This window comes from Misgurnus anguillicaudatus, chromosome 18 (genome assembly GCF_027580225.2).
Source record: "Misgurnus anguillicaudatus chromosome 18, ASM2758022v2, whole genome shotgun sequence".
Lineage (NCBI taxonomy): Eukaryota > Metazoa > Chordata > Actinopteri > Cypriniformes > Cobitidae > Misgurnus > Misgurnus anguillicaudatus.
The window spans coordinates 17,805,738-17,831,614 of NC_073354.2; the positions used below are offsets into that span (position 1 = coordinate 17,805,738).

At 37.0% G+C, this 25,877-nt stretch overlaps 1 protein-coding gene, 1 long non-coding RNA gene and 2 other non-coding genes across 4 annotated transcripts; 1 reads left to right on the forward strand and 3 right to left on the reverse strand.

The window, feature by feature from the left end:
• Window positions 1-486: 486 nt before the first annotated feature.
• On the reverse strand, window positions 487-1,996 carry LOC129429806 (uncharacterized). The gene is made up of 5 exons (XR_008639304.2): window positions 1,897-1,996; window positions 1,484-1,549; window positions 1,218-1,287; window positions 936-992; window positions 487-647 (listed from the first exon to the last, which is right to left on the reverse strand). It is a non-coding gene; the product is annotated as an uncharacterized lncRNA (long non-coding RNA).
• Window positions 721-840, reverse strand: LOC129430213 (small nucleolar RNA SNORA26). The gene has a single exon (XR_008639462.1). It is a non-coding gene; the product is annotated as a small nucleolar RNA SNORA26 (small nucleolar RNA).
• LOC129430212 (small nucleolar RNA SNORA26) lies at window positions 1,060-1,180 on the reverse strand. The gene has a single exon (XR_008639461.1). It is a non-coding gene; the product is annotated as a small nucleolar RNA SNORA26 (small nucleolar RNA).
• A 373-nt stretch (window positions 1,997-2,369) lies between the features above and the next one.
• usp46 (ubiquitin specific peptidase 46) lies at window positions 2,370-24,384 on the forward strand. Its single transcript, XM_055186734.2, has 10 exons — window positions 2,370-2,426; window positions 2,511-2,741; window positions 7,704-7,784; window positions 10,323-10,536; window positions 15,091-15,332; window positions 16,062-16,138; window positions 17,059-17,142; window positions 17,563-17,760; window positions 19,718-19,796; window positions 19,884-24,384. The coding sequence occupies exons 2-10, from the start codon at window positions 2,706-2,708 to the stop codon at window positions 19,983-19,985; spliced, it is 1,113 nt and encodes a 370-aa protein (XP_055042709.2). The 5' UTR covers window positions 2,370-2,426; window positions 2,511-2,705; the 3' UTR covers window positions 19,986-24,384.
• Window positions 24,385-25,877: the final 1,493 nt, after the last annotated feature.

Here is a 25,877-nt window from a genome sequence, read left to right on the forward strand (position 1 = left end):
AAAAATATAAAACTACAGTTTTTAAAACAGAACGTGTATTGAAACTTGCAAGCAAAAAGCAAAATTTTGAAACATAAGTTTGTCTTTTTATTGGACCTATGCAGTTCATGGCCATACTTTCTTCAGTTAACTTTGGTTCTGTTAGGTAAATGTTAAATATGGTTGCTGAAGCCAAATGCATTCAGACCACAATCTACGCTTGCACCTTTATCTGAAAAAGTAATTTTATATGAAGCTGAGCTAATAAAGACAACCCAAAACACATCTTATTTACATGAATAAAGTCAAACCCCTCTAGCCATGTTAAAAGCTTTTCTGCCTATACTCACTTGAAAGTCCCCCAACTGCAACCTATGATGCTAATAAATTTAACCAGAACATGTTGCAAAGAATTGGATCATGAATTAAAATCATTGCTTATAGCAACTACATTCCTTAAGAGTATTGTTGGCTATGACTTGTGTTCAGAAAATAACTACAAAAGAGTGGGAAAAACACTTGTTTATTGGCAAGACAATACACTTAAAATAAATATGGCATACAATATAAACTTCCTCTTTCAGAAATATCTGAATGGCATCTGATGGTGGGAGACCAAGGCACCACAATCACTGCACGCGTCCCAGAGGGAAGGCCATCAATTGTATCTGTTTAAAAAAATAAATTACATGTTACCAAAGCACAACTTGCACAAGTTTCTCTTCAACTTTTATTCTGCATGCATGTCTCTTGCGACAGGATCCAGGCACAGAGAAATTAACTCTGACCCAGGTTTTAGCAAGGAGTCACTATACCCCCCTGTTATGGCCACTAGAGACACTGACAGCCTCCAGTGGGCAAAGCATAGGAGGGAACGCAACTGCAAAATGTAATTGAGATTAGCGGTGATTGAGAAAAACACCAAACAATATGACGGCAAGTTTTAAACCACTCACCTACTAAGCAAGGCACTACAGTCTTCTGTTTCTCTGACAGACTTTGCCATTCATTACCTGCAAACATAAATAAATGAGGAAACCTTCAAATTACCCAAATGATTTGGCTAAATATTACAAGAAAATGTGTTTCTCCCGACAGGATCCGAAGCAAGGATTAACAAGCCAATACTTCAGGTTTTTGAGAGAATTCTTCTACCCCCCTGTGTTAGTCATTCAAGACACAGACAGTCTTAAATGGGCAAAAAAGGGGCCAAATTAGAATATAAGAACACAACTTACTAGTTCATGGTTAACTGTTAGTGGATGATTCCACGTGACTCTGGCATTGAGGCATAACCCACACGCAGGTCTAGATTTGGGAAAGAGAGGAAAAGAAATAAGCATTATACATACACATTTACCTTTTCATAATTCTTAAAAAGCAGCATTCATATTTGCACAGCTATGCAATAAGTTCAAGTTTCTTTATGTCAGGATCTTAAAATGAAACCGCACGTGGTTTTCACATCATACGCTATTTTTAATAAGAAATGCACGTTTCTTACCTTTGTAACTAATACGTTATAGTCATCAATGAGCTTCCCTTCAGCCAGGTGGGTTGGATGGCCAATCTAAAACATACAAAGTACAAGGTTTGTTTAAAAGTAACAACCGGCAGACAAGGCCGCAGATTCGCCACGTGCAGACCGGATCTTAAGCTACACGTGGCTATTTAACACTTCTGCTTAAAACTACAATAAATGTTCACTTTGTTATGTTATACAGCCAACGCAAACACGTTTTAATTAAACATTTTCGTTTGATGCTAACAGCTATTGTGCCATTTTCGTGAACTTAAAAGCACATTTTCACTGCTCGCTAAGATTGCTTGCATAAGCATATAACAGCAACTATATCAAACCTTTAAGATATAAAAGCAAATAAATGAATATGTTAAAGCTTAATCGTACAAACTTACACTCACTCATGCCGCCTCCATTCATGCTGACTGTTCTCGTATGCAGGAGGAAAGAGAATGAATGAACAACACGTGTGTGGTTAGGACAGGGAACTCTGGGATATTTAAAGAGACCGCCTCCTGCTATGGTTTCTGCAAATATTGAATGACTGACGAGGAAGATATCTTGTAAAATATTAAAAATTAATAACAGATACATTAATAAGTTTATAGACTTCGTTGAAATTATACCTTGTATTTAGATCATTCTCGAGGAATTTGCATTGTACGATTTGTACAGTACATTTATGGAATGTAGAAAAGTTTAATATATAATTTCGCTTTTGCTATCTTTATTATACTTTTATTCTGGATTTCAACAGAGTGAACTAAAATGGGACAAATCCCGTCTGTATAAAGACTAAAAACCAAGCTCCTTTTTCTCCATTGGTGAGTTAAGCTGTCAATCAACCTGACTAGCGTTTCGTGTCGTAGGCACCAAACGCACCATTCCCGGTTGAGTGGGCGGGGCTTAAACGATAATCCAGGATGTAAGTGTGTCGTCTGTAGTTGTACGTGCATCTAGCAAAGATGTTTACTGTAAATGTATTCGGTGTTTTTATTTTTAATCACAGTGACCATGAAGGAACCAACTAGATGAAAGCTGAAGACGTTTATTTTTTGTTTTGGTTGCATTTTGCATGTGCAGTGGGGATTGAATGGTCACTGATTGCTGTCCTCGGTTGGGATTGCATCTTGGCCTGTCAGTGCTTCTTTTACAATCATGTTTATTTCATAAAGATGGCAACGAGGGTCACCTTATAAACTAAATGACTGTCAGAAATATCGCCTCCATTTGTAATATGGTAAGTATAAGTATAAATAGCGTGCTGTCTCGCTCTTACGTAATGATGATGGTGGTGATGTTGATGATGGTTGAATGGGTTCATTCACAGTCAGGTGCATGACCTCGTTCATTTGTCATGTATGTATGTATGTACGCATCACAGCTCCAAATAAGAAATCTATAATCACTAGACATTTAGATGTTTAGACAGTTTACTGAAATTGTCATTGCCTTAACATTTTAGAAATATGTGACGTCTCAAATCATCTGTTCACCTGTCAGATAACTGCTGTAATGGCACATTGACCAAAAGATTGAAGCTGATGAAATTAGCTTTTTAATGTCTTTTAATGACATGTACAATCCTGCTTTTGTTACTGCAGTTAGTGTGTGTATTTATTGAAAATCTTCATTTCAACTCGAGAACATGCAGTACATCTATTATCTGTGCTTCATTCTGATTTTGGATCTGTTGTGCTTCTTTTTGGGAACCTGCAGCTATTATATGTGCTCATTTCTGAGTCTGTAATTTTTCCTTCCTTACACAAATTTAAGGTCTGGGTGTTATATTTAACAGCACTTTATCCTTTGAAAGCCATATTAAGAATTAGGGATCGACCGATATGGATTTTTTTTGTGCCGATAACGATTTTTGTTTCATCAGCCGATGACAGGCTGCCGATTTTCTTGAGCCGATATTTGGAGCCGATACTGCTTTTGCTCACTCAATTTACATTATAAAAATGACACAATGATGCCAAATGTTACAATACATTTTTTTTTAAAAAGTAACATTAATTGAACTTAAAAAAACTATATTAATACAAATAGTAAAAACAGGTGAGGATGCTATGGAACCATGAACTGCACTCTCCACAATGACGAGGAACTATCAGCAAAGGATATTGATTTCTAGCACTTTACTACTACAAATAAATATGTAGAGAGATGAGAAATAAAAACCCGTATTGTCCAGCTATGATCAGCTGTTAGGCCGAGCTTTCGAGGTTGTCATGAAAATGTTGGTTGTTTTTAGTCACATAACCTGCAATCGCTCACGGCTTCCAGCACTCTGTCTGTAAATAATGGTGGAAAAAATCGGTGAATCCAGCAGCCACATATCGGCCGATGCCGATACACATAAAACTTGCAAAAATCGGCGCTATATATGGCGGCCGATATATAAGAATCTCACGTATTTATATTTTCATTTGCCAAATATCAGCGATCTTCGTCCCTCTCTTACAATGAATAGCCCTGCCATTCTTGTACATGCACAGGTTACATTATGTATATTACTGCATGTATTGGTCTGAAGACCAGGGGACCTAGTCCTAGAGCCTTTAGTTATGCTGCCCCTCACTTCTTTTAGATATCCATAACAGTAATAGTCTTCATACCTTTAAATGTAATCTTCTTATTTAAATTTGTTTTCTAAAATGTACATGGTTTTAGCTTGTACTTTGTATCCTTCAGTGTATTTTTTATATGAAGAGCTTAGATGCTGCCATGTTTTCTTGTAAATGAGCATGACTTTTATGTTTAGGCTGAGTAATACCACTTAATGGCAATGGAAAGGTTATTAGTCAGTAATTGAAATGCTTTATTTCCACAACAGGGCTCTAGACTGCCACCAAAATTTGAGAGTGTGCCACTGAATTTTACATCCAGTTGCACAGGTGCGACGAGTAAATTTGACCTTTTTTATGATGCGACACTGAATGCACATTGTACTTTCTGCATCTATCATCAAAGTATTTATTAGTAATACAGTGGAAATAAGTAGAAATCTGAATATTTGGTTAGTATGTTGATTTACAGTGTGTGCCCCTAAATTTTCTAGCCTGGTAATACCATCCTCTGCTATTTTGCTTCGCTTCATAGACAGAGTCTGGCTGGGCATAATTGACAATCGTTTTCCTTCTCGTGGGAGGGGCTTGTCTGAAGTTTAAAATCATTGGTCTAAACGTAAGCCAATCACACATAACATTTGGATATGATGTGCTTTATGCGCCGGATCAGCCGCATCGAATATCTGCTGTAAAATACACGTATAAACCCATCGAGCGAAATACCAGAGTTAACATGGCTATGAACGACTTTTGCAGATTATGTAAAGTAAATCGTGCCAGAGCTAGTTGAACATATCCTTACGGTGGCTTTCCACTCACGTCTAACGGGAGGAACGCCCCTCTCTCCTCTCAAACTCTTCCACCAGACAACCATAACCATATGTAAATTAAATCTTCCTACCTTATTTTCTGGTTAATCAGGAATGTCACGTTTGCCCACGCGTCCTCCACTATTAACTGTGAACAATATAATTCCATTCCATGATTTCTCGATCGTTGTGCACGTCAAGCTATGCTGCACACAGTTTCTCGCTGACGATCGGTAAAGTTGATAAATTAAACTTTTCCAAAAACTTGTCGGGAGTAGGGCAACAACATAATCTCCATTCAAATGTTTAACAAACACTTTTCTTGTTCGGGTTTAAGTTGGCAAGTGCCGGTTCTCCACAACAGAGCAAATAGCTTTCTGTGTCTCCATGTCCACAACAAACTACAACCGTGATTCGGCGTTTAGCGTCTACGTCACGGCTCTTAGCCCGCCCTCTGTTCGTTGATTGGACGGTCGTTTTGAGACCGGAGGAAAACGGTTTGAATGGGAGGTATCTCAGACTGAGTACAGAAGCGTAATGAAATTTAGCGGAAGTACGAAGTCTGACGTAGTCAGGCTATAAATTTTCTGGTTGTGCCCCTAAAATTTTCAGTTGGGGCCACTGTGCTCCTAGTGAAAAAAGTTAGTCTGGAGCCCTGCACAAATGTCACTTACAGATTTGCTGCAAAACCCTCTTAAGTACATGCAAAAAATCAACTTCTAATAAAAGTCTCCAGTCACTCTTCACTCTCCTTTCTGAATTAAAGTAAAAAGCTCAAAATTTCTGTCAATATCCTAATATATTCTGTAAACCACCTTTAACCAGCTAAACAAACTATTGCACCTGGACGTACGCACGTAATGGAGTCGTTCAATTCTTTTTTCGTGCACTTCGTCGCAGTATATGGAAGAAGCACATTGTAAATGAGAAGTGTTTTCTGTTAGAGAGTCGACCTTGAGCTTTGTATTTTTGCAGATGTTTGTTCAAACAACAGCATAACTAACTAAAGTTGCAAGTAAAAAATATACCTGTGCTTCAGCTTGAGAACATATTTCCTGTATATTGGGGTTTTAAGAGATGCCTTAGCCATGTGACCACTGTACACTTGCCTATTTTAAGCCTTTATTCTTGGCAGAAATACATACATCATTGATGTCTACTGATTGAAGGTTATGCTCATATGTACTTGTGTGTGTATAGCTCTGGCCAGTTTCTTAGCAAAACAAGTGGAAAATGACCCCTATTTAATGTCAAAAGTATCTTGACATTGTTTTGACAACATAATGCCATCACATTTTTCCAATCCTTTGAGCACAAGAGCATCTGATAGCCCTTGTGAAGAAGTGCAGACTATTACTTGCCCGTTGTTCATTTTTAGGGCCTAAAATGTTGAGGTTCTGTAGTCGATCTTGGACAAAGAAGCATTTATATTGTAATGGGAGTTAAAGGTCTATTAATGCAAGATACAAAGGTCTTTGTGGATTCATATTTCCATGAGATAAAAAGAACGCTGCTTCACCAAGGTCAATAACACTAGACTTGAAAATGTACTGATGCTGATTGCAACTATTTCCATCTTTCAACTGTCCGTCATGGTCTTGACTCACCTGGTTTATGTCTTTGATCTCTGTCTCAGATCTAAATTGTCCAACTGGATCAAATTGTGGTTGATGTAGTCATTTCCTTTCTCTTTGTTCATTTTAGAGTTGTTCAAAGATACTCACGTTGTTGAAGATATATTGAGATGTAAGACAGGCATTTTTCAAACCTTTGATATTCTTGATTACTGTCAAAAAAGCATATGTGTATTTTTAAGAAAGAAATACAGTATTGTCTAAAATAGATTTTTATAAATGTATAAATGACATGTTCTTCTTGATATATAAAATTAAATGCAATCAGTTCATGCCAAATACTTTTACTTTAAAAAATAAACATCAATTTCAGTATTAATATCTAATAAACACACATTTTTCCAGTTTTTATTTAATTAATTTATTTTTATGCACAACAATATTCACATCTGTCATATAGACGCAAAAGAGGACATTTAAAAACGGGTATAAACTTGTGAAACTAATCATGGATTTTTATCCATAGTTGGTTTCTTGTTTTATTCATTATTTAGTCTTAGTACATCGAAACTTCCTGCCACGGATCTCAGATACCACTCCATCTCCAGTGTTATTCAGAGGAACTTAACTGAAACCTCTTCAGAGTATCAGTTTATCAAGTTGACTCATGAATCAAATCATACAGAGTACTTCATATTTCAAAAGACTTTAAAAGAGTTGACGATAGTGATTGTGAATTGGGTGCATATTATGAGATGTGTGGTGTATTTTGTATCAGAAGCATTTGAATTGTTTTTAGATTAAGAAACATTGCTTGAGTTTACAAAGTTTGTAGTCAAAAAATATCCTAAAATGTTCTTTCATTGTGGCATGGTTAATGCACACTGTAAAAAAATTCTGTAGAAATTACAGTATTACTGGATATTACTGGCAACTAGCTGCCAGTAACTTACTGTAGATTTTACATCTATGTTATTTACTGGCAACAGTTTGTTCAAAGTTAAATGAACATGAAACATTTTTAGTCTTTATCTTCTACAGTAAGTTACTGGCAACCAGCTGCATAATTACAGCTAATTTTTTACAGTGCAAGCTTTGGCTCATTTGTTATAAGGGTAAGAAAAGTAATTTTTAAGGCCCAGTGGGCAATTATTTTCAACACCATTCAATTATTGACAAAATGCATAACCATTAAAGTTGACATACCGTAATGCATAATTTTAATTCTTAATCTTTTTCTTTATAGGGCACCAATGCCTCTGCTCTGGAGAAAGACATTGGTCCAGAGCAGTTTCCCATTAATGAACACTATTTTGGTTTGGTCAATGTAAGTATCAACCATTTCAACCCTTATACAAATACAGCATATGGGTCTATGTAAGATCTTATATTTTATATTAAAATATTATTTATTGCAAACATAATAAACAAGCAACAATTTACATATTTTCTTTCCACTTTGTTTGCTAAGAGAACTAAGATTTATTTGTAGCCCTTTGCCAAATTCATTACCATTTCATTTTTACCGGAGGTCAGGGCAGCTTGACAAAGCAGATTTTTTTTCCTGAATCTATTAACAGCAGATGAAATGAATAATGAATATTATGCTATTGTCCTGTTATTACTTTTACGCAACATTAGATTATAATTATTGAATCATCAGGAGATGAACAGAAAGTAGGTCACAATTATTAACATTTTTATATCTTCAGCCAAAGGAGAAAACGTCTTAATATAATGAGAATCACTATAGAGGGAATCTTAAAACAATAAAACGAATTATAAAGTTATTTTACAAGAGTTATTTTTGACACCAAATAGATTGTCTGTTTGTCGTGTCAGAATGAGGGGATACATTGTTGTTTCATTTACATGCATCAGTCAAACTTTGTGTAATATTTAGCTTTTTAAGATGAAAACATATTTCATTCATTTATTTTTTTTCAATAGTTCTTTAAAAATAATTTTAATGTTTCTTAAGATCACTGGTTTGTGTTCTTGTTGGCACATGTAGCTGTTTGAAAAGAAGCCAATGTCCTGTGTGAACATCCTCTAATTCACTCCAGATTAATGAATACAGCACACTTAAAAGTCCCTGTGAACAGGAAGTAACGATCGACCATATTGTGACGTATTTTCAAGTGCAAATGGAATATCACACCTGGAAAATAGTGGGCGTGGCTTGAGTTTTCTACCGTAAATAGACCTTTTGCGAGTCGACGTCACAGTTACGTCACGCGCGCAATGTGGTGGCAGAAAAACTGTGGAAATGAATGAGACACGAGTGAAATGAACAATATAACTCACTATAAAATGTCTTGTTGTGCTGTTGAGTGTCAGAATATGAATGCCAAAATAGGTGACCTTCATTTTTATAGTATACCGTCGTCGAAGACACCATTTGAAGATAAACGTAGGTGTTTATGGTTGCAACAAGCCCTCAACCGGACAGACTGAAGTGATGAAATAATCTGAAAATCTTTTAATAATTCGAATAAAAAATAATTAGAGAAGATATCCGGTGTTCTGTCGAAGTCTGATCCCTCTATTTGTCTCTTATAGCGTTTTATCACGTTACGCTTATAATTTATTTAGACGATTAAAGATTTGAATGAGTTCATAATATCAATAATATTACCATTTATTAAAGTTTTTATATATTTTTTCGTTTTCTATTACTTCTTTTAGCTTCTTTCTTAGCCTATGTCTTCTTCCTGTTTGTTCTAAATAATGCTGTTTACTAATAAATATTTAAACATAGCACACATGATGTAAAGTGTTAATAATATATAAACAGGCCTATACAAATTAATTTGTATGTAAACATAATAGTTTTAGAGCAAACACGTAGACTAAAAATATAAGGAAGAAATTGAAAACAGGAAATGCTGAAATATTTAATAAATGATATTATACAGAATACATGATAGTAATGCTCTTATAAGTACTTCAGTGATTCATACTGTAAAAATAATTGATTTACCAATAAAGAACAATACATATACACAAAAATAAACGTAACTTGGTGAAAACATTATAAGAAACATTACACTAAAGAGAAATATAGGGGAAACAGACTTCTACAGAACACCGCATCCATAAAAATCACAGTTAAACGCTAAAACACTTCACACCACTATTGCGGAGCTGTCACTTTTCTTCCACCAGTTGAGCTCCGCCCACAAAAAACGTCATCTCTGCGGCGGGGTTAACAAATGCGCCACCCAAGCCGTCTAGCTGAAATCATCAGGAAATGATCGCCACAAGAGGGCAGAAGTACATATTCAGATTTTGATTAAAGTTTATGAGGGCACATTCATTAAAAAAAGGATTTTATAATGAACACTGCAATATTCCATTAAAAAATGGCCAGTTTTGATTTAATGGGGACTTTAAAGTAACATTGTGCGGCATTAATGCAAATTGTTATCTGGTAAAAAGGTATGGCCAAAAACCAATCACAATAAGATGTTTCTTGTCATCTCTCCATAAAATGCATAAAAGCCCCGTAATCAACACCAGTATTAGGGCAAATGAATGTCAGAAAAAACCAAAACAGTGTCCTGTTGTCAAGACAACAGCAAGTGGTTCCCTTGCAGTGTGTACCGGTCATGTTTTTAAAGGGCATTTGATCCCCTATTATTTTATTTCAGCCCTTTGATTTGCTTTTAGCATTGAGGAGTGAGTCCTCTTTGTCCTCCTCAATGCTAATGTCTCGTCTAGTACCACATTTCACATTTGTTTAATCTCTGGCATGCCTTGAGCATAAAATGTTCCTGATTTTATCTCTTTATTTATTTTTATAAATCAATTTTAATTCCGTCTTTTGTTCGACCATAAATCTCTCTCCCTTTTCTCTCTGCAGTTTGGAAACACGTGTTACTGTAACTCGGTGTTGCAGGCTCTGTATTTCTGCCGGCCGTTTAGGGAGAATGTGTTGGCATATAAAGTCCAGCAGAAGAAGAAGGAGAACCTTCTCACCTGTCTGGCTGACCTCTTCCACAGCATCACCACACAGAAGAAAAAAGTTGGGGTGATCCCTCCTAAGAAGTTCATCTCGCGTCTGCGAAAGGAGAATGGTGAGGGAACAGAGGTTCAGCTGGTTTTTATTGGTTAGTTAGTTCACACAGATAATCAATAGTGTTGGCAGAAAGCATCAGTTGATAGACATTCACATTGATTCTATGAAGCAAGAGGTTGATTTCTTCCAAGAAGTCTTTGGAAGTTATGTAATGACATTCTCCATGCTTTTTTTGGCTGAACAATTGATACTTAGTTACACAACAGTAAGACAATATTAGTTTTGTTCACATTAAGCTAAATTATTCCAACTATTTTGAAAGTCCACATAAAACTATCTCAGATAAGACTTGAATGTTACACATATCTGCTGGAAAATCTGTTAGTATTCTCCATTTTGTGATTCAGTGACTTGATGGAGACAAAAGGTGATTGATAGTAAAGATATTATCGTGTTAGGATGAGCTAATAGTAATCTCGGTGTAGCTGGTGTTCAGTACTATGTGAAAATTCGACAGTAAGCCTCTGTGTCATATGCTGAATGAGAAGCAGGTGTAAGAGATCAGGTGTGTGTGTGAGAGAGGGATCATATGTAGTATAAAAGGGGATTTGTTCTTCTCTCTCATTCTTGCAATGAATTAACAATACAGACCTCTATTAGAGAGACTTACCAGCACACACTCTCACACACACAACTGGATGTATGATTTCACGACATTGTAGTTAAAAACTAAAAGTTTTTCCTTCGCGTTTTGAAAATTGCACTGTCAAATAGATCTGTGATGATGACAAAAAGCTGTATTATGCGTGCAGGCCAGTAGATGGCGATGTTACATTGTAAAGAAGCATTACACGCTTTCGCACATACACATTCTCCACTGAGCAATAAATACAAACAGTCAAGATGTGAAAGCATCAGTCAGTATTGTTTAGACAGATGATGAGGTAAGTTTATTACTAAGTGACCCTGGAATGTTAGATGCCAAACTGTAGTGAACTTTGTTGGAGAAGGATTAATAAACTAGTACTGTACATTTTGCATGTTTCCCTTTTGTGACACACCTCATTCAGTTACCTTACACACACAGTTCAGGGCTGCGTCTGAAACCGCATACTGTTCAGTAGGTACTGAATGAGATGAAGTACTTACTTACTGACTGTTAAAACAATAGGTACTGTATAGTATGAATCCTAGTAGTATAAATGCTATTCGGACATACTACATCCGCCATGTTGATACATCACGTAACATACTTCGTCATCACATCATGTCATACCAGCGCGAAAACGGTTGCATCGCTGCTTTCGCCTTTCTTCTTCGTTGCATAACTCCGCTCGTGGGGCATCATGGGATAGTGAAGTGTCCATCGTATGCACGCTTTGAAATCTAACAGGAAATAGTAGGTCATCAGGGTACTTCTCGCATACTGTTTTTTGGAATACTACGTATTTGGCATACCATCGCCTTGCCTGCTTTTCGCCTACTATATAGTATGGTAGTAGGCGGTTTCGGACGCAGCACAGGTCTTGCAGTCTCTACTAATGAGCTGAAGATTTAAATCAGTTGTGTCTAATGAGGGAGACATGCAAATTGTGCAGTACTAGTGGTCCTCCAGGACAGGTTTGAAAACCCCTGATGTAGGCAACCATTTAGGGCTGCATGATAAATGGCATGCGACTGTCACATCACGTCAGTAAAGCCGGTTCCTTGTTTAGAAGTAAATCACCAACTTTCAGATGAAGCGGCATTTACTACACAAAACTGTAGTTCACTGACAATCGGGGCAATTTCGCATTTATTATCGCGGACGTATTGCCTAATACAATATTGAATACAGTATTGCCCAGATGCGTATGACATTCGCATGCGATTATCATGCAGCCCTACAACCATTGTTGTTTTTGTTTGTTATACTCGTGCATGCATATCGACTAAATTAACACAATGGGCATAACAGCACCATTATCACAGATTCATGTTTACGTATCACTGCAGAAAAATATTTTCAAGAAAAAAATTCTTAGTATTTTTGTCTTGTTTTCAGTAAAAATATCTAAAAATTCTTAAATTAAGATGCTTTTTCTTGATGAGCAAAACAACTCAAGAAAATAAGTCTAGTTTTTAGACCAAAAATATCAAATAGCGAACACACTTTGTTGTCTCTGCTGTTACAGCCAAACCATATAAAAAACATTTCAGTTTACGACAAAAACGTTGTTGTGTAAATGGCTCCTAAAACTCTTGGTTTGTTAGGTGGGGTACAAAACTATGATACCACTGGTGAAAATGGGAACAATTCATGGGCGCACATTATTTAGATTTTTGTGTCTTCATAATCCTTCATACCTACTAATGACAGCATGCTCTCATTTTGTCATGGATTTTTAAGTTTGTTTTCAACTTGATAGGGATGCACTATCCTGTGTACTACTGCTGTGTGAAATCAAACAAATCTGACATTTTAGACATTAAGGTTAATACACAATTGTTTTATAAGAAATATAAATTTGAAATTCCAAAAATATAGCAGAAGTTTGTCTTTTTTTTAACATCGCAACCCTTAAACTTTCAGATATTGAATCCATTATTAATCTTTACTCTTAGCATGTTGCTAACAAACATGTAACCCAAAAGGCACACATTTGTTTCTTTAATTATTGGCATAATTATTAATTTTACCTATTGATAAGTGTCATAAAGTTGCATGACAAACATTAGCATATTCCTGTAACATAATTGGTAGAGCATTGCCTTAGCAGCGCCAAAAATCATGGGTTCAATCCCCAGGAACCTTGCATACTGATTTCACGAGTTTACATTGACAATTAATAGGGAATGAGATAAAACCACTGATCTATATAAATGACTGGATTGCGCATAGAACGCTTAATGTAACAGCACAAGGTGAAGCCAGAGTTCGAGAGTGGCCATCTTGGTATGTCCAACCAGCAGAGAGCATCATTGACATTCAAAATCATGATCTAAAATCACCTGGTATACAGCGTATCAGTCAAACAAGATTAATTTTTAGGATAGGTGTACGTAAATTAATTGTTACTTCTGGTGTTATTTGCAATGTTTATGTTTTAATTGGGCAGAATAAGGGATTTATAAAAAACGTTAAGGTGAGTGTGTCTGCTGCATTTTTTGACATTAAGCTACATGGTCAGCGTTATTTCTCTGAATAAGTTTAGGTAACTTGTAAAGATAGCATAATTACTAAACCAGAAAATTATTGCATGCACATATGGTACAAAGCATGATTATTTATTTAGGGCCTGTTTACACGAGAACGCTCGAGGGTGAAAACGTAAAAATATTTTATCGGATGTGCCTTTCGTTTACACGGCGACGGCGTTTGGGGGGCTTAAAAACGCAAAAAAGTGAAACCACCCTTCAGAGTGGAAATCTTAAAAACTATCTACCGTCGCGTTCTCGTCGAAAGAGTAAAAACGCAAAAGTCTGCTCACGGTGGCTCTCATCGCGTACGCATTTACGTCACAGGCATGCGCCAGTTCAGCAAAATAACAACAAACATGTCGGATTATTTCCATACGTCGGACCTTCAAGTTGCCATAGCAGCTCTGATAAATATACAAGTCTTTCCAGCAGTTGTACGAAATATTCACAGCTAGTATTACTGATCAGAGAAACTGTTGATGCGCCAATTCGTCGGAGGCAAACCAGACGGCTTTGGACGAGACCTGGAAGAACCAGGAAGAAGGTTATACGCAGGCACACGGACTTGGTGTTGTTGTGTGTCAGTGCTTCACATTGCCACCTAGCCGCTGGAGTGCATACTACATCGAATATCACACACTTTTGCGTCACCATATGCACGCAGATTTCCCCCTCAAAACGCTCGTATAAACGCAGAATAAAAAGTGATGATGCAACGCCACTTTTGCGGTTTCTTTTCAGATTGTTTTCATGTTAACGTAGCCTTAGATTTCAGAATAAGCACATTTGTCAATAATACTAAATATGCTGCAGTCTGTACGCTGATGTGATACTGTAATAAAGATGAATGTATAATAACTGATTAAAAAGCAAAATGTACAACTTTCAGTAAATAACTATGTACATGCTTAGGACTTTTGCGTTGTATGATGTACAGGAAGGCTTCAGATATAAAAACAGAGACTGGTAAAGTGATGTTTTATCATTAAAATCTGATGTTTGGGCATACCAATATGGCGGCGCGGTGGCTTCACAATTTTGACATCATGCGCAATCCAGTCATTTATATAGATCAGTGGATAAAAGTTAAACATATTTTGCCTGCTGTCCGAGATAGGGGAGGGCTCCGAGCTCGGAATTGTAGCCCGAACCCATAGTACTCCCCCATCTTTAACTGGGATAGATAGATGCACTAGCTCAGAGTGAGGTGATGGGGTGAAGGACATACGCTATATATAGAGACCTCTTCGCGCTGATTAGTTGGATGACCATGCTCCTCCCGAACTTAGTTAAGTAACTTCATAAAATGTATATCTTGAAATGCACAGTAAGTCACTTTGGATAAAAATGTCTGTCAAATGCATGAATATAATTTACCAGTTTTATAGGTAGTATAACGTAACACTTTCTGCTTACTGGCTCCATCCTACAGACCTTTTTGATAACTACATGCAACAGGATGCCCATGAGTTCCTGAACTACCTGCTGAACACAGTGGCTGACATCTTGCAAGAAGAGAAGAAACAGGAGAAACAAAATGGTCGGCTAAAGAACAATGGCACTGCCATCCCCACTGAAACCGAGCCAGAACCGAACAAAACTGACTCCACGTGGGTTCACGATATCTTCCAGGGCACGCTGACCAATGAGACACGCTGTCTCAACTGTGAGACGGTATGTCAATTTTGTTGATGCATTTAATTTATTGTATATTGGTGCTTAGGAATTTTTATGATTTAGTGAAATTATATTTTGTTTTTAGCGCTGGAAATTAAACACATCATGCAAAAACATTGTAAAGGGGCCAATAGTACACGGGTGGTTACACATTAAACTCTGTATCAAATATAATAACTGGAACATTGCTCACAGCTGGGGACAAATTTGTTGCGGTGGATTTGATGAGTCAATATGATTTTTTTTCTTCACAGCACACTGAAGTGTCTTATGAAACTGCATATAAACAATTGCTTGAAGTTTCCCATCTGGATAAGAAACCAAAGTGCCATCTGGCCTACTTTTTAGTCATCTCTGTTTATTAACCTACTTTTCCTTAGATTAACACTGTCACTCACTGCAGTCAGCTACTTGAGTCCTAACACACACATTATACTGTCCTCACATCTTTCTGTCACGGACTGTAAGTGAAAGCCCATTTGGAAAGTGAGAGACAGTCAGTCACCAGAGTGCAGCTAGTTTAAACCTCAAGCCGTAGAAGAGGGTCATAGACAGCTGATAAACATCTCTGAAAATAAATGACTTCCCGGTAAATCTGGTCTTAGAAGATTGGCTCTTCAACCAAGTTTGCAGATTTGATGAGGTTTGCTTGCACGGCATAGAAGGACTTGTGCATGTTTGTGCATCTGAAGTTGTCCTGAAATTACCTTCGATTTTTTTTTACAGGTTAGTAGCAAAGACGAAGACTTTTTGGATTTGTCTGTAGATGTTGAGCAGAACACTTCAATAACACACTGTCTCAGGTACACATATGCACAAATGTAACATGACAAACATACCTGTCCACAGTGCTCCTGTAGCTCAAATTGTAAAGCGTTACGGTGTTTTAAAGGGACACTCCACTTTTTTGAAAATATGCTCATTTTCCAGCTCCCTTAGAGTTAAACATTTGATTTTTACCGTTATGGAATCCATTAAGCTGATCTCCGGGCCTGGCGGTACCACTTTTAGCATAGCTTAGCATAATCCATTGAATCTGATTAGACCATTAGCATCACGCTCAAAAATAACCAAAGAGTTTTGATATTTTTCCTATTTAAAACTTGACTCTTCTGTAGTTACATCGTGTACTAAGACCGACAGAAAATTAAAAGTTGTGATGATATTACGCAGGAGCCGAAAATAATCCCCTTAACTTTTAATGGCAGGGGACTATTTGCGGGCACTGCGTAATATCATTGCGCCTGCTGCAGCCATGTCACGGCAGCAAAGTCCTTGATTATTACGCCAGAATGGGAGTATAATTCCTATCTGTCTAGATAATCGCAACTTTTAATTTTCTGTCTTTCTTAGTACACGATGTAACTACAGAAGAGTCAAGTTTTAAATAGGAAAAATATGGAAACTCTTTGGTTATGTTTTTAGGTGCAATGCTAATGGTCTAATCAGATTCTATTGATTGTGCTAAGCTAGATTCCAAAATGGTAAGAATCAAATGTTTAACTCCAGGGGAGCTGGAAAATGAGCATATTTTCAAAAAAAGTGGAATGTCCCTTTAAATTCATGGGTTCGATTCCCAGGGAGCACACATACAAATTTTTTTGGAATAAGAGCGTTTGGCAAATGCATGAATGTAAATGTTTATACAGCATCCATTATGGCTTTTTACCAATGTGTACAGATGGTAGTCATTGTGTTTGTTTTGTCTGATGGTTTTTTAAAGGGACTTCAGTAATACAGAGACCCTGTGCAGTGAGTATAAATACTACTGTGAGATGTGCTGTAGCAAACAAGAGGCACAGAAACGGTCAGTATGAGCAGATCTGTGTTTCATATGCTGTTATACAACTGCCTACTGTATGCATATAGTGCACTAGAGAATAACATACTATCATACTTCCTACTGGGAAAATTCACTAAGTATGAATCGTGGCAGATGATTGACTACTATGTTTGCCTGAATATGTGTTATACAGCAGAGCACACTGTTTAACATCAGTGTTAATATCAGTTTAACATCAGTGTTAATAGCAAGTAGTTAACACATTTTCACAAAGATTGGACTTGTACTTGTGATGGACACAACTCAACAAATGAAGCATACAGGATTGAGGATACATATCAGTAATTTTGATCAATGACCAGGAGTGGTGCCACTGTATAGTGTGTGCTAAGGGTTTTCCTGTGACTGTTTGTTTGTTTGCTTGTGTGTGTTTGTGTGTTGCAGCATGTGTGTAAAAAAGCTACCTATGATATTGGCTCTCCATTTAAAACGTTTTAAGTACATGGAGCAGCTGCATCGCTACACTAAACTGAGCTATCGGGTGGTGTTTCCGCTGGAGCTCCGCCTCTTCAACACCTCCGGGGACGCCATCAATCTCGACCGCATGTACGACCTCGTCGCTGTGGTTGTGCACTGTGGCAGGTATGTGAACTGTCAAACATGCCATCTGCAGTGTATAAGAACAGTCTTGGAGGATTGCTCCACTTTCTTAAAAAAAATCCAGATAATTTACTCACCCCCATATCATTCAAAATGTTGAAGTCTTCATTTGTTCAGTTGAAAAGAAAGAAGAAAGTTTTTTGAGGAAAGCATTCCAGGATTTTTCTCATTTGAATAAACTTTATTGGACCCCAGGAGTTTACAGTTTAAATGCAATTTAAAATTGCAGTTTAATGCAGCTTCAAAGGGCTCTCAACCGAGGCACAAGGGTCTTATCTAGCAAAACGATTGTCATTTTTGGCAAGAAAAATGAAATAAGTACTTTTAAACCAAAACTTCTCATCTTGCACTATCCACGTAGAAAGGTCACGCATTACATATGTGAAACGCACATTTGCGGACCTTTGTAAACAAAATAAATATAACAAAAGGACATTAATTAATATCATTCCACTACAACAACGTCAGAACAGTCCTCTTTCTCCACACTTGTAAACACAGTTGGTAGTTTCGCATACGTCACGCATGACCTTTGTCTTCATGATGCATTATGTGAGGTCGCGCTGGCGCGTCACATGAATAGTGCAAAACGTGAAGTTGTGGTTTGAAAGTAGATATTTTAAAAATGTTTGGCCGAAAATGATGATCGTTTCGCTAGATAAGACCCTTATGCCTCGGTTGGAATCGTTTAGAGTCCTTTGTAGCTGCGTTGAAACGGTAATTTTAAACTTTGAGGTGTTTTGGTCCAATAAAGTCTATTTAAATGAGAAAAATCATAGAATGTTTTTCTTAAACTTATTTCTTCTTTACTGAACAAAGAAGGACATCAACATTTTAGAAAACATGGGGGTGAGTAAACTATTGGGATTTTTTAAAAAAAAGTGAAGTAATCCTTTAACATACTGTAGCATGCTACTTTAACTTCTATACTGAGATGTATTTCTGAGTCAAGCAGAATGTTAGGACATGTTTTGAATGGGTCATTACGTGTTTTTTATTATGTTCCCAGAGGTGTGCTTATAATATTACTAAAGGTTTGTCGATGAAAAACATACAAATTTCAAGTCATGTCTCAAGTTTTTTTTTTGAGTATTTAATTGGATTATGCGGTAAAACATGTTTAGGGGATATTTATTAATATTTACATTTGGCTACATCATCAGAAATTCAATTAAATGATTACATTTAAAAAGAGAAAAGTTTGGACTAACATGCACTAATGCACAAGTGCATGTGTCCAAGTTTGATGTCATGTTAAAGGAGACATTTCACAAACTTTTTAACCTGATAAGGAACACTGTGCCGTACACGGTACACCCCCTCCCTTGCACGTGAGGCTGCATTACGTCATTGTAAATTTGAAGCATTAAATCTTCAAAATATACGGTCATGCGGCACATCGTTGTAAAGCTTAGACTTTCGGGATTCCATTAAGCGCACACACAAAGCATAATATGATTTTTAGCAGTCATAAAACTGTAATCTAGTTAGGTATGTAAAGTTGTAGCTCAAAATACCAAATAGATAATTTATTATAGCATGTTAAAATTGCCACTTTGTAGGTGTGAGCAAAAATGTTTTTTAGGTATGTCCTTTAAAATGCAAATGAGCTGATCTTTGCACTAAATGGCAGTGCAGTGGTTGGATAGTGCAGATTATGGGGCGGTATTATCCTCTCTGACATCACAAGGGGAGCCAAATTTCAATGACCTATATTTTTACATGCATGCTTGGTTTACCAAAACTATGTTATTGGGTTGATCTTTATCACATTTTCTAGGTTGATAAAAGCACTGGGGACCCAATTATAGCTTAAACATAAAAAAGTCAGATTTTCATGATATGTCTCCTTTAACTAAAGTGGAGTTTTATGAATGCTGACACATTACGTTTTACAGTCCCTGACGATTTGTGCCCATGTCTGCATGTGTTGTTTTAGTGGACCAAACAGAGGGCATTACATCACCATTGTCAAAAGTCACGGCTTCTGGTTGCTGTTTGATGATGACATCGTAGAGGTATGCACCTTAATGTTAGACAGAGGAAACTCGTATGCACACAAACTATATTGTTTCTCTTACTATATCTGTCTCTATCCGTCTCAGAAAATTGATGCGCAGGCGATAGAAGAGTTTTACGGGTTGACATCTGACATTTCCAAGAATTCTGAGTCTGGATACATCCTGTTCTATCAATCCAGAGAGTGAAGGAACAAAGTGGGAAATAGATTTGTGGAGGAAAGAGAGCGGCAAATGGAAAGGCGCACATGCCATCCACTAAATCCCTTTCTTCATTTCATACTCAGGGTCTCCAGTTTAGACTGGGTGCCAAAAGCCCTCTGGAACCCATTTGCCATACCTACTTTTCCCAGAAATCCTATTTTCCTGCATTCTGGGTAATATACACATTTCAATCTGACCCTCAAGTCAGTCACCTGCATCTGGAAGGCACTTTATAAACAAAATCAATAATAAATAACACTAAATCACAACATATTAAACTACTACACTTGTCAAAACTTGAAGGAATTAAATGCTACAAAAGGAGCAAAAACAAGCTCCTAAGTCCTGGTACTCAAGATAATTCAATTCCCAGGAAAGTGCCTCTCATCCTGGGTGTACGAAACCAAGGAAGAGGGTTTCTCTCTTGATCCCTGGCTTAGGGTCAGCAATCAGAGACCCAGTTTAGGATCACTTTAGATGTTTTTGTACTGTGATGCACATCCGTCAGTTTTAATTTATTACGCTCATACATTATTCAGTCCTGACAGCGTAAAGAGCTGATGGGCAGTATGCACTGTGTGATTTAGGTATGTTGTGGATGGGGATTTCGACTTGGACTTGTTACGTATGTGAATGTTTGTGAGTGCATTTGTTATGCGTATTTCAGAAATAATATAAAAAAATATCCCAAGTTGTCACTGGGGCAGTACCCTTTAAAAAGGTCCTAATATGTACCATTCATGGTACCAATTTGGTACCAATATGTACCTCCTTTAGTGTACAAATATGTACTTTTGAGGTGCTAGTATGCACCCTTTGGTAGCGATATGTACCTCTGAGGTACTAACATGAACTTTTTAGGTGCAAAAGTGTATTAAGGGCAGTGACAGTAAGGAACCATTTTTGACAGTTTGACTTTTTTTGACAGTGTATGTGCATTGGATCGGTAAACTTGAATTGCTGCTCTTTCATACAGAAATAGGTTGTGCAACCAGTTAAGAGTTTGAAGTGACCCTGAAGTTTTTCCTGCTTCACATATTTTATCCTACTGAAAGCCTGTTCTCTTCCGGTAACAATGAAAAAGCTCATTGTAGTCCAAATGCTGCTTCATTCTCCTTTCCTTTCGTTGTTTCATTCTTAGCACTGTTGTTATCTAACTTTTATCATTGTTAATGTTCTTACATTGAAGTGCTTTAGTAACCCCACAGTCAGTGCTGGTTGTTTTACGGGTTCAGTCTAGCTCTGCTGTTGTGTCCACCCAGTCTTGCGTGCTGAAATCTGGCCCATCTGGCTTTTTCCCAGTAAGTGACAATAAGACATTCTTGCAACTATTTGGCTTAGTTTCAAAACATGACATTGAACCGGCACTTTTAGTTTCTCATTGAAAATGAAGAAATACTGTAGAATTAAATGATTTGTTGAAAAGTAGCCTTACCTGTGTATGTAAATTTACAGTATAGTGGTCAGACTGCAATTAAGATCATTTAATGAAAGTGAGGCAACATGGCATTTTTATTTAAGCATTACTAACTCTTTCACACAGATTTGAGATAAGTTTTATTTTCATTGTTTAAGTAGGAAAAACTTGAAATTGAACTGCAGGATCCCTAATGCTGCGTTTACACCAACCGCGTTTGAGGCGTCAAAATCGCGTCTAGTTTGCAGCTTGAACAGTTTGAATGCATTCGCACGGAAAAAGCAAGCATTTGACGCGCATCAGAGGCAAAATCCACTTCTTGTGGAAGAGTTATGTGCTATGTGGTTGTCTGTTTGCAAGTTGGCTAATGTTGATCGTGCATTTATCGAGAGAGTTACCAGTTTTTATTTGGTCACCTTACTATAGGGGGAAAATAAGCAGCGCGGGTCGATAAACGTCACGTGACTCAAAAGTGAAATGTGTATTTACAACTTACCAGGTTGCCGGATGTCCTCACTGACACTCTTCCAAGCAAGGTCCTTTTTATTCCTGTCTCTATAGAAATAAGAACTTGTTTCGTATAGCTCCGGGTGACTGCTTACGGACAATATCAAGCGTTCCTTCATGTTGAATGAGTGACTCCGGGCGGGGCTGCCGCCACAGCAGCAAGCAGGCTCCTTATTGGTTAACACGGCGTGAAAATCCGCCAAAGTTAAAATTTTTCAACTCGGGCATAAGCTGCAAATTCCCGTCAAACGCAAAATGCACAAAAAGCACCATTCGGCGTAACGCACCAGACGCTCAATTTGCGCCATTCGCGCGAACTAGACGTGCGAATGAGGCGTAATTGCGTCTACCTCATCTGCGCGCGAGACCTCAAGACGCTCGTCAACGCGTCTTCACATTGACTTAACATTGAAATCACTTGCGCTTGACGCCTCTACCGCGGCTGGTGTAAACGCAGCATAAGGTTAGTCATGCGGTCAGTAAAGATTTTATTACAGGATATATGACTGTTGCGATAAGAACGTGCAATTATATTTGGATGGCATTTATTTGTACTTTTTAAGTTAATTTTATTGTTGGAAAACCATCAGGTGTCAGAGGAAGTCTATGGAGAACTTAATAAATGGTTTAACCTGATAATGTCGTACAGAATGGGAAAGCTTGCTGGAAGGTGCGATACAGGGAAACAATGATCGTTCCACACTGATGGTCTTATTTAACAAAATAATGTTTTTAAAAACATCAACTTGGTACTTCTATTCAGTGTATACGTTTTTTAAAAGACAATGCTGTTTTGTTTAGGGATACAGTATATTTATGGTATTGGTGGTATACCATTTTATATATGGAAAAAAACGGTTTACAAAGTAGGATACTCTGTCTATAACTGAAATACATAATTTATTAGTATTTTTATAGTGGTTAGAAAATAACTGTCTAACAGTTTAAGATTAAATGGAGAGGGAATCTAGATTTTAAAAATAATGCATTACTCCATTTTTGCTCTAGAGCTTATCTGTTAAAAAAAGGTAAAAATATGTACCCCACCTGTCACTGAGGCAGTACCCTCTAAAATGTCCTAGTATGTATCATTGGGTTCAGATTTGAATATGTATCTTTGAGATACTAATACATACAGTATGTGACCCTGAACCACAAAACCAGTCATAAGTAGTAATAAGACGATTTTTTATTTTATTTTTTAACTTTTTGCACCCTCGGATTCCAGATTTTTAAATAGTTGCCAAATATTGTCTGATCCTAACAAACCATACATCATGGAAGCTTATTTATTCAACTTTCAGATTAAAAAAAAAATGTATCTAACATATGTATCTTTGAGGTACTAATAGGCTCTTTTTGGTACCATTATGTATTTATGAGGTACTAATATATCAACTCCTGAGGTGCACATTTGCACTTTTTGAAAGGGTACCGCCCCAGCGACAGCTTGGGTACGTATTTTGACCTTTTTTTTTTACAGTGAGCTCTGTAATACTGTGACTTTACACTCCTCAAGCACATTGTTTATTACATTGTAATATGTGTATTTACATTAATGACTCGCTACATGCAATATAGTGTGTGTGTGAGCACTGTGTAACAACACAATGTGAGACTGACTATGCATTGCAAGTTATTTGTCCTGTTTGTTAAACAGATGCTGACTGAGTTCTTTGGTGGTAGGTTTTTGCATTTGCATTGTTTTACCTTTTTTTAAGTATGGTGTAGAGAGAGCGTGTGGGTTTTTTTAGTGGTTCTACGACTACATTTATTTTCATATGCCCACTTTTTATGTTCTTTTGGTTTGTGATTTGAGATCAAAATGTGCCAAAATTGCTATGGGAAACCCTTTTCCTTTAAACAGGAAGACAAAAGAGAGAAATAAATTGTCACTTATATGTCATGAAACTGCATATAAACAATGTGCAGAAATATTGGTTCAAAAGAAGTTATAATTTATAATTTTAAACATTAAATAATACTATTAAAGAGATGACCTATTATTATGCTAATGAAGAAATTAAAAGCTGTAAAGACGTTCTGTAGAATAGCTTATGATGAAATCAATGGTGTGTGCTTACATTTCAATGAGAAGTACTGTAACTGCTTAATACTGTGGATTGAATCCATACGCACATACATAAACATCTCAGTACATTCAATGGTTAATGAATCATTTTACACAGTTATTACAATTACACTTATATGCAAAAACACACCTGTGTATGTTTTGTCCTCTTTTAATATAAGTGTGTATTTTTGTACGTCCACAAAGGAGATGTCTAATGATGTGTTTGTTTGTGTCTAAGATCGACAAACCAGGACTTAAACTCTAATGGAAAGTGTGATAACTGTAAGTGCACTTTATCATAGCAGAACCAAAAAAGGTTCTCATAGGAACTGAAATCCTGAGACTTTTGGTTTATTTTCCTCTCCTCAATAAAGAAAATGCAACTTAACCAGCTACGTGTGGCTCATCTGTGCTTTATATTTATTTGTTTGTCCTCCATGTTCTTTTCAGTGATCGTCTTGCTCTTTGTCGAATCTGCGCGCCTCATTACGTTCCTCGTCTCTGAGTAACAAGATAAAATGTGACAAATTTTGTACTGAGACACAAAGGGCCTTGGGCACATAATGAGAGGGAGTGAAAAGAGGAATAAATTGGCTCATCAAGAGATAGAAATTACGAGAAGTGAAGAGACGGATTTACGGGATGCTCCTATATGGATCTAAAATGCTAATGCATGAAAGCAACAACCATTTTTGAGATGGATGTGAGACGTGTGTGCGTATGTGTAAAAGAAAGATGTCTGACGTCTTCACACTGAAACAAAAGAACTGCACCTGCAACAGTTGGACATGGAGGAAGTCATGTTCTTTTAGAAAATCAATGGCTTTTGTTCTAGGTGTGTATATGTTGTAAGACCCTAACAGAGATGTGCAGATGAATGCATCACAATATGTGCGTCACATTTTGTTCACCTTGAGTGAGGGGCTGTAAGTGTGTGCGTGCCTGTGTGTGTGTGTGTGTGTGTGTGTGTGTGTGTGTGTGTGTGTGTGTGTGTGTGTGTGTGTGTGTGTGTGTGTGTGTGTGTGTGTTACATCCTGCTTGCTTGCTGGTTCTTTTATAATCAACTCTCCCACTGAACTACTTTCAGTTATTTTGTTACATAACCTGGTAAAAAGCAGCATTATTCTTCATATATCTGTGTAATGGACAGATGTGTACCATCGTCCATCCATGCTATCTGTTTTCCTGCCTTTCCCCACAAATGAGGGAGAACGGGGGCATTGCAAAAATAAGGGACGGTTTTCCGGACAGGGCTTTTAAAGGGGACATGTCACAATTTTTTTTAAGATGTCAAATAAATCTTTAGTGTCCCCAGAGCACATATGTGAAGTTTTAGCTCAAAATACCATAAAGATAATTTATTATAGCATGTTAAAATTGCCACTTTGTAGGTGTGTGCAAAAATGTGCCGTTTTGGGTGTGTCCTTTAAAATGCAAATGAGCTGATGAAATTCAAACACTGATCACAATGATGGTTGTTTGTTGCAATTTAAACTCAATTGTGCTTTTTTCTTCACTAAATGGCAGTGCTTTGGTTGGATAGTGCAGATTAAGGGGTGGTATTATTATAATAAGAGCTCCTTATGACATCATAAGGAGAGCCAAATTTCAACGACCTATTTTTCATGTGCTTGTAGAGAATGGTTTACCAAAACTAAGTTACTGGGTTGATCTTTTTCACATTTTCAAGGCTAATAGAAGCACTGGGGACCCAATCATAGCACTTAAACATGGGAAAATTCAGATTTTCATGCCATGGCCCCTTTAATAGTCACAGACTAAAATGCATGTTTTTTTAGCTGCTTTTATTTTTAATTTTGTAAGGTTTGTTTGTAAAAACTACTTAATTCTAATAAAGACATTTGGGGGGGGGGGTCCG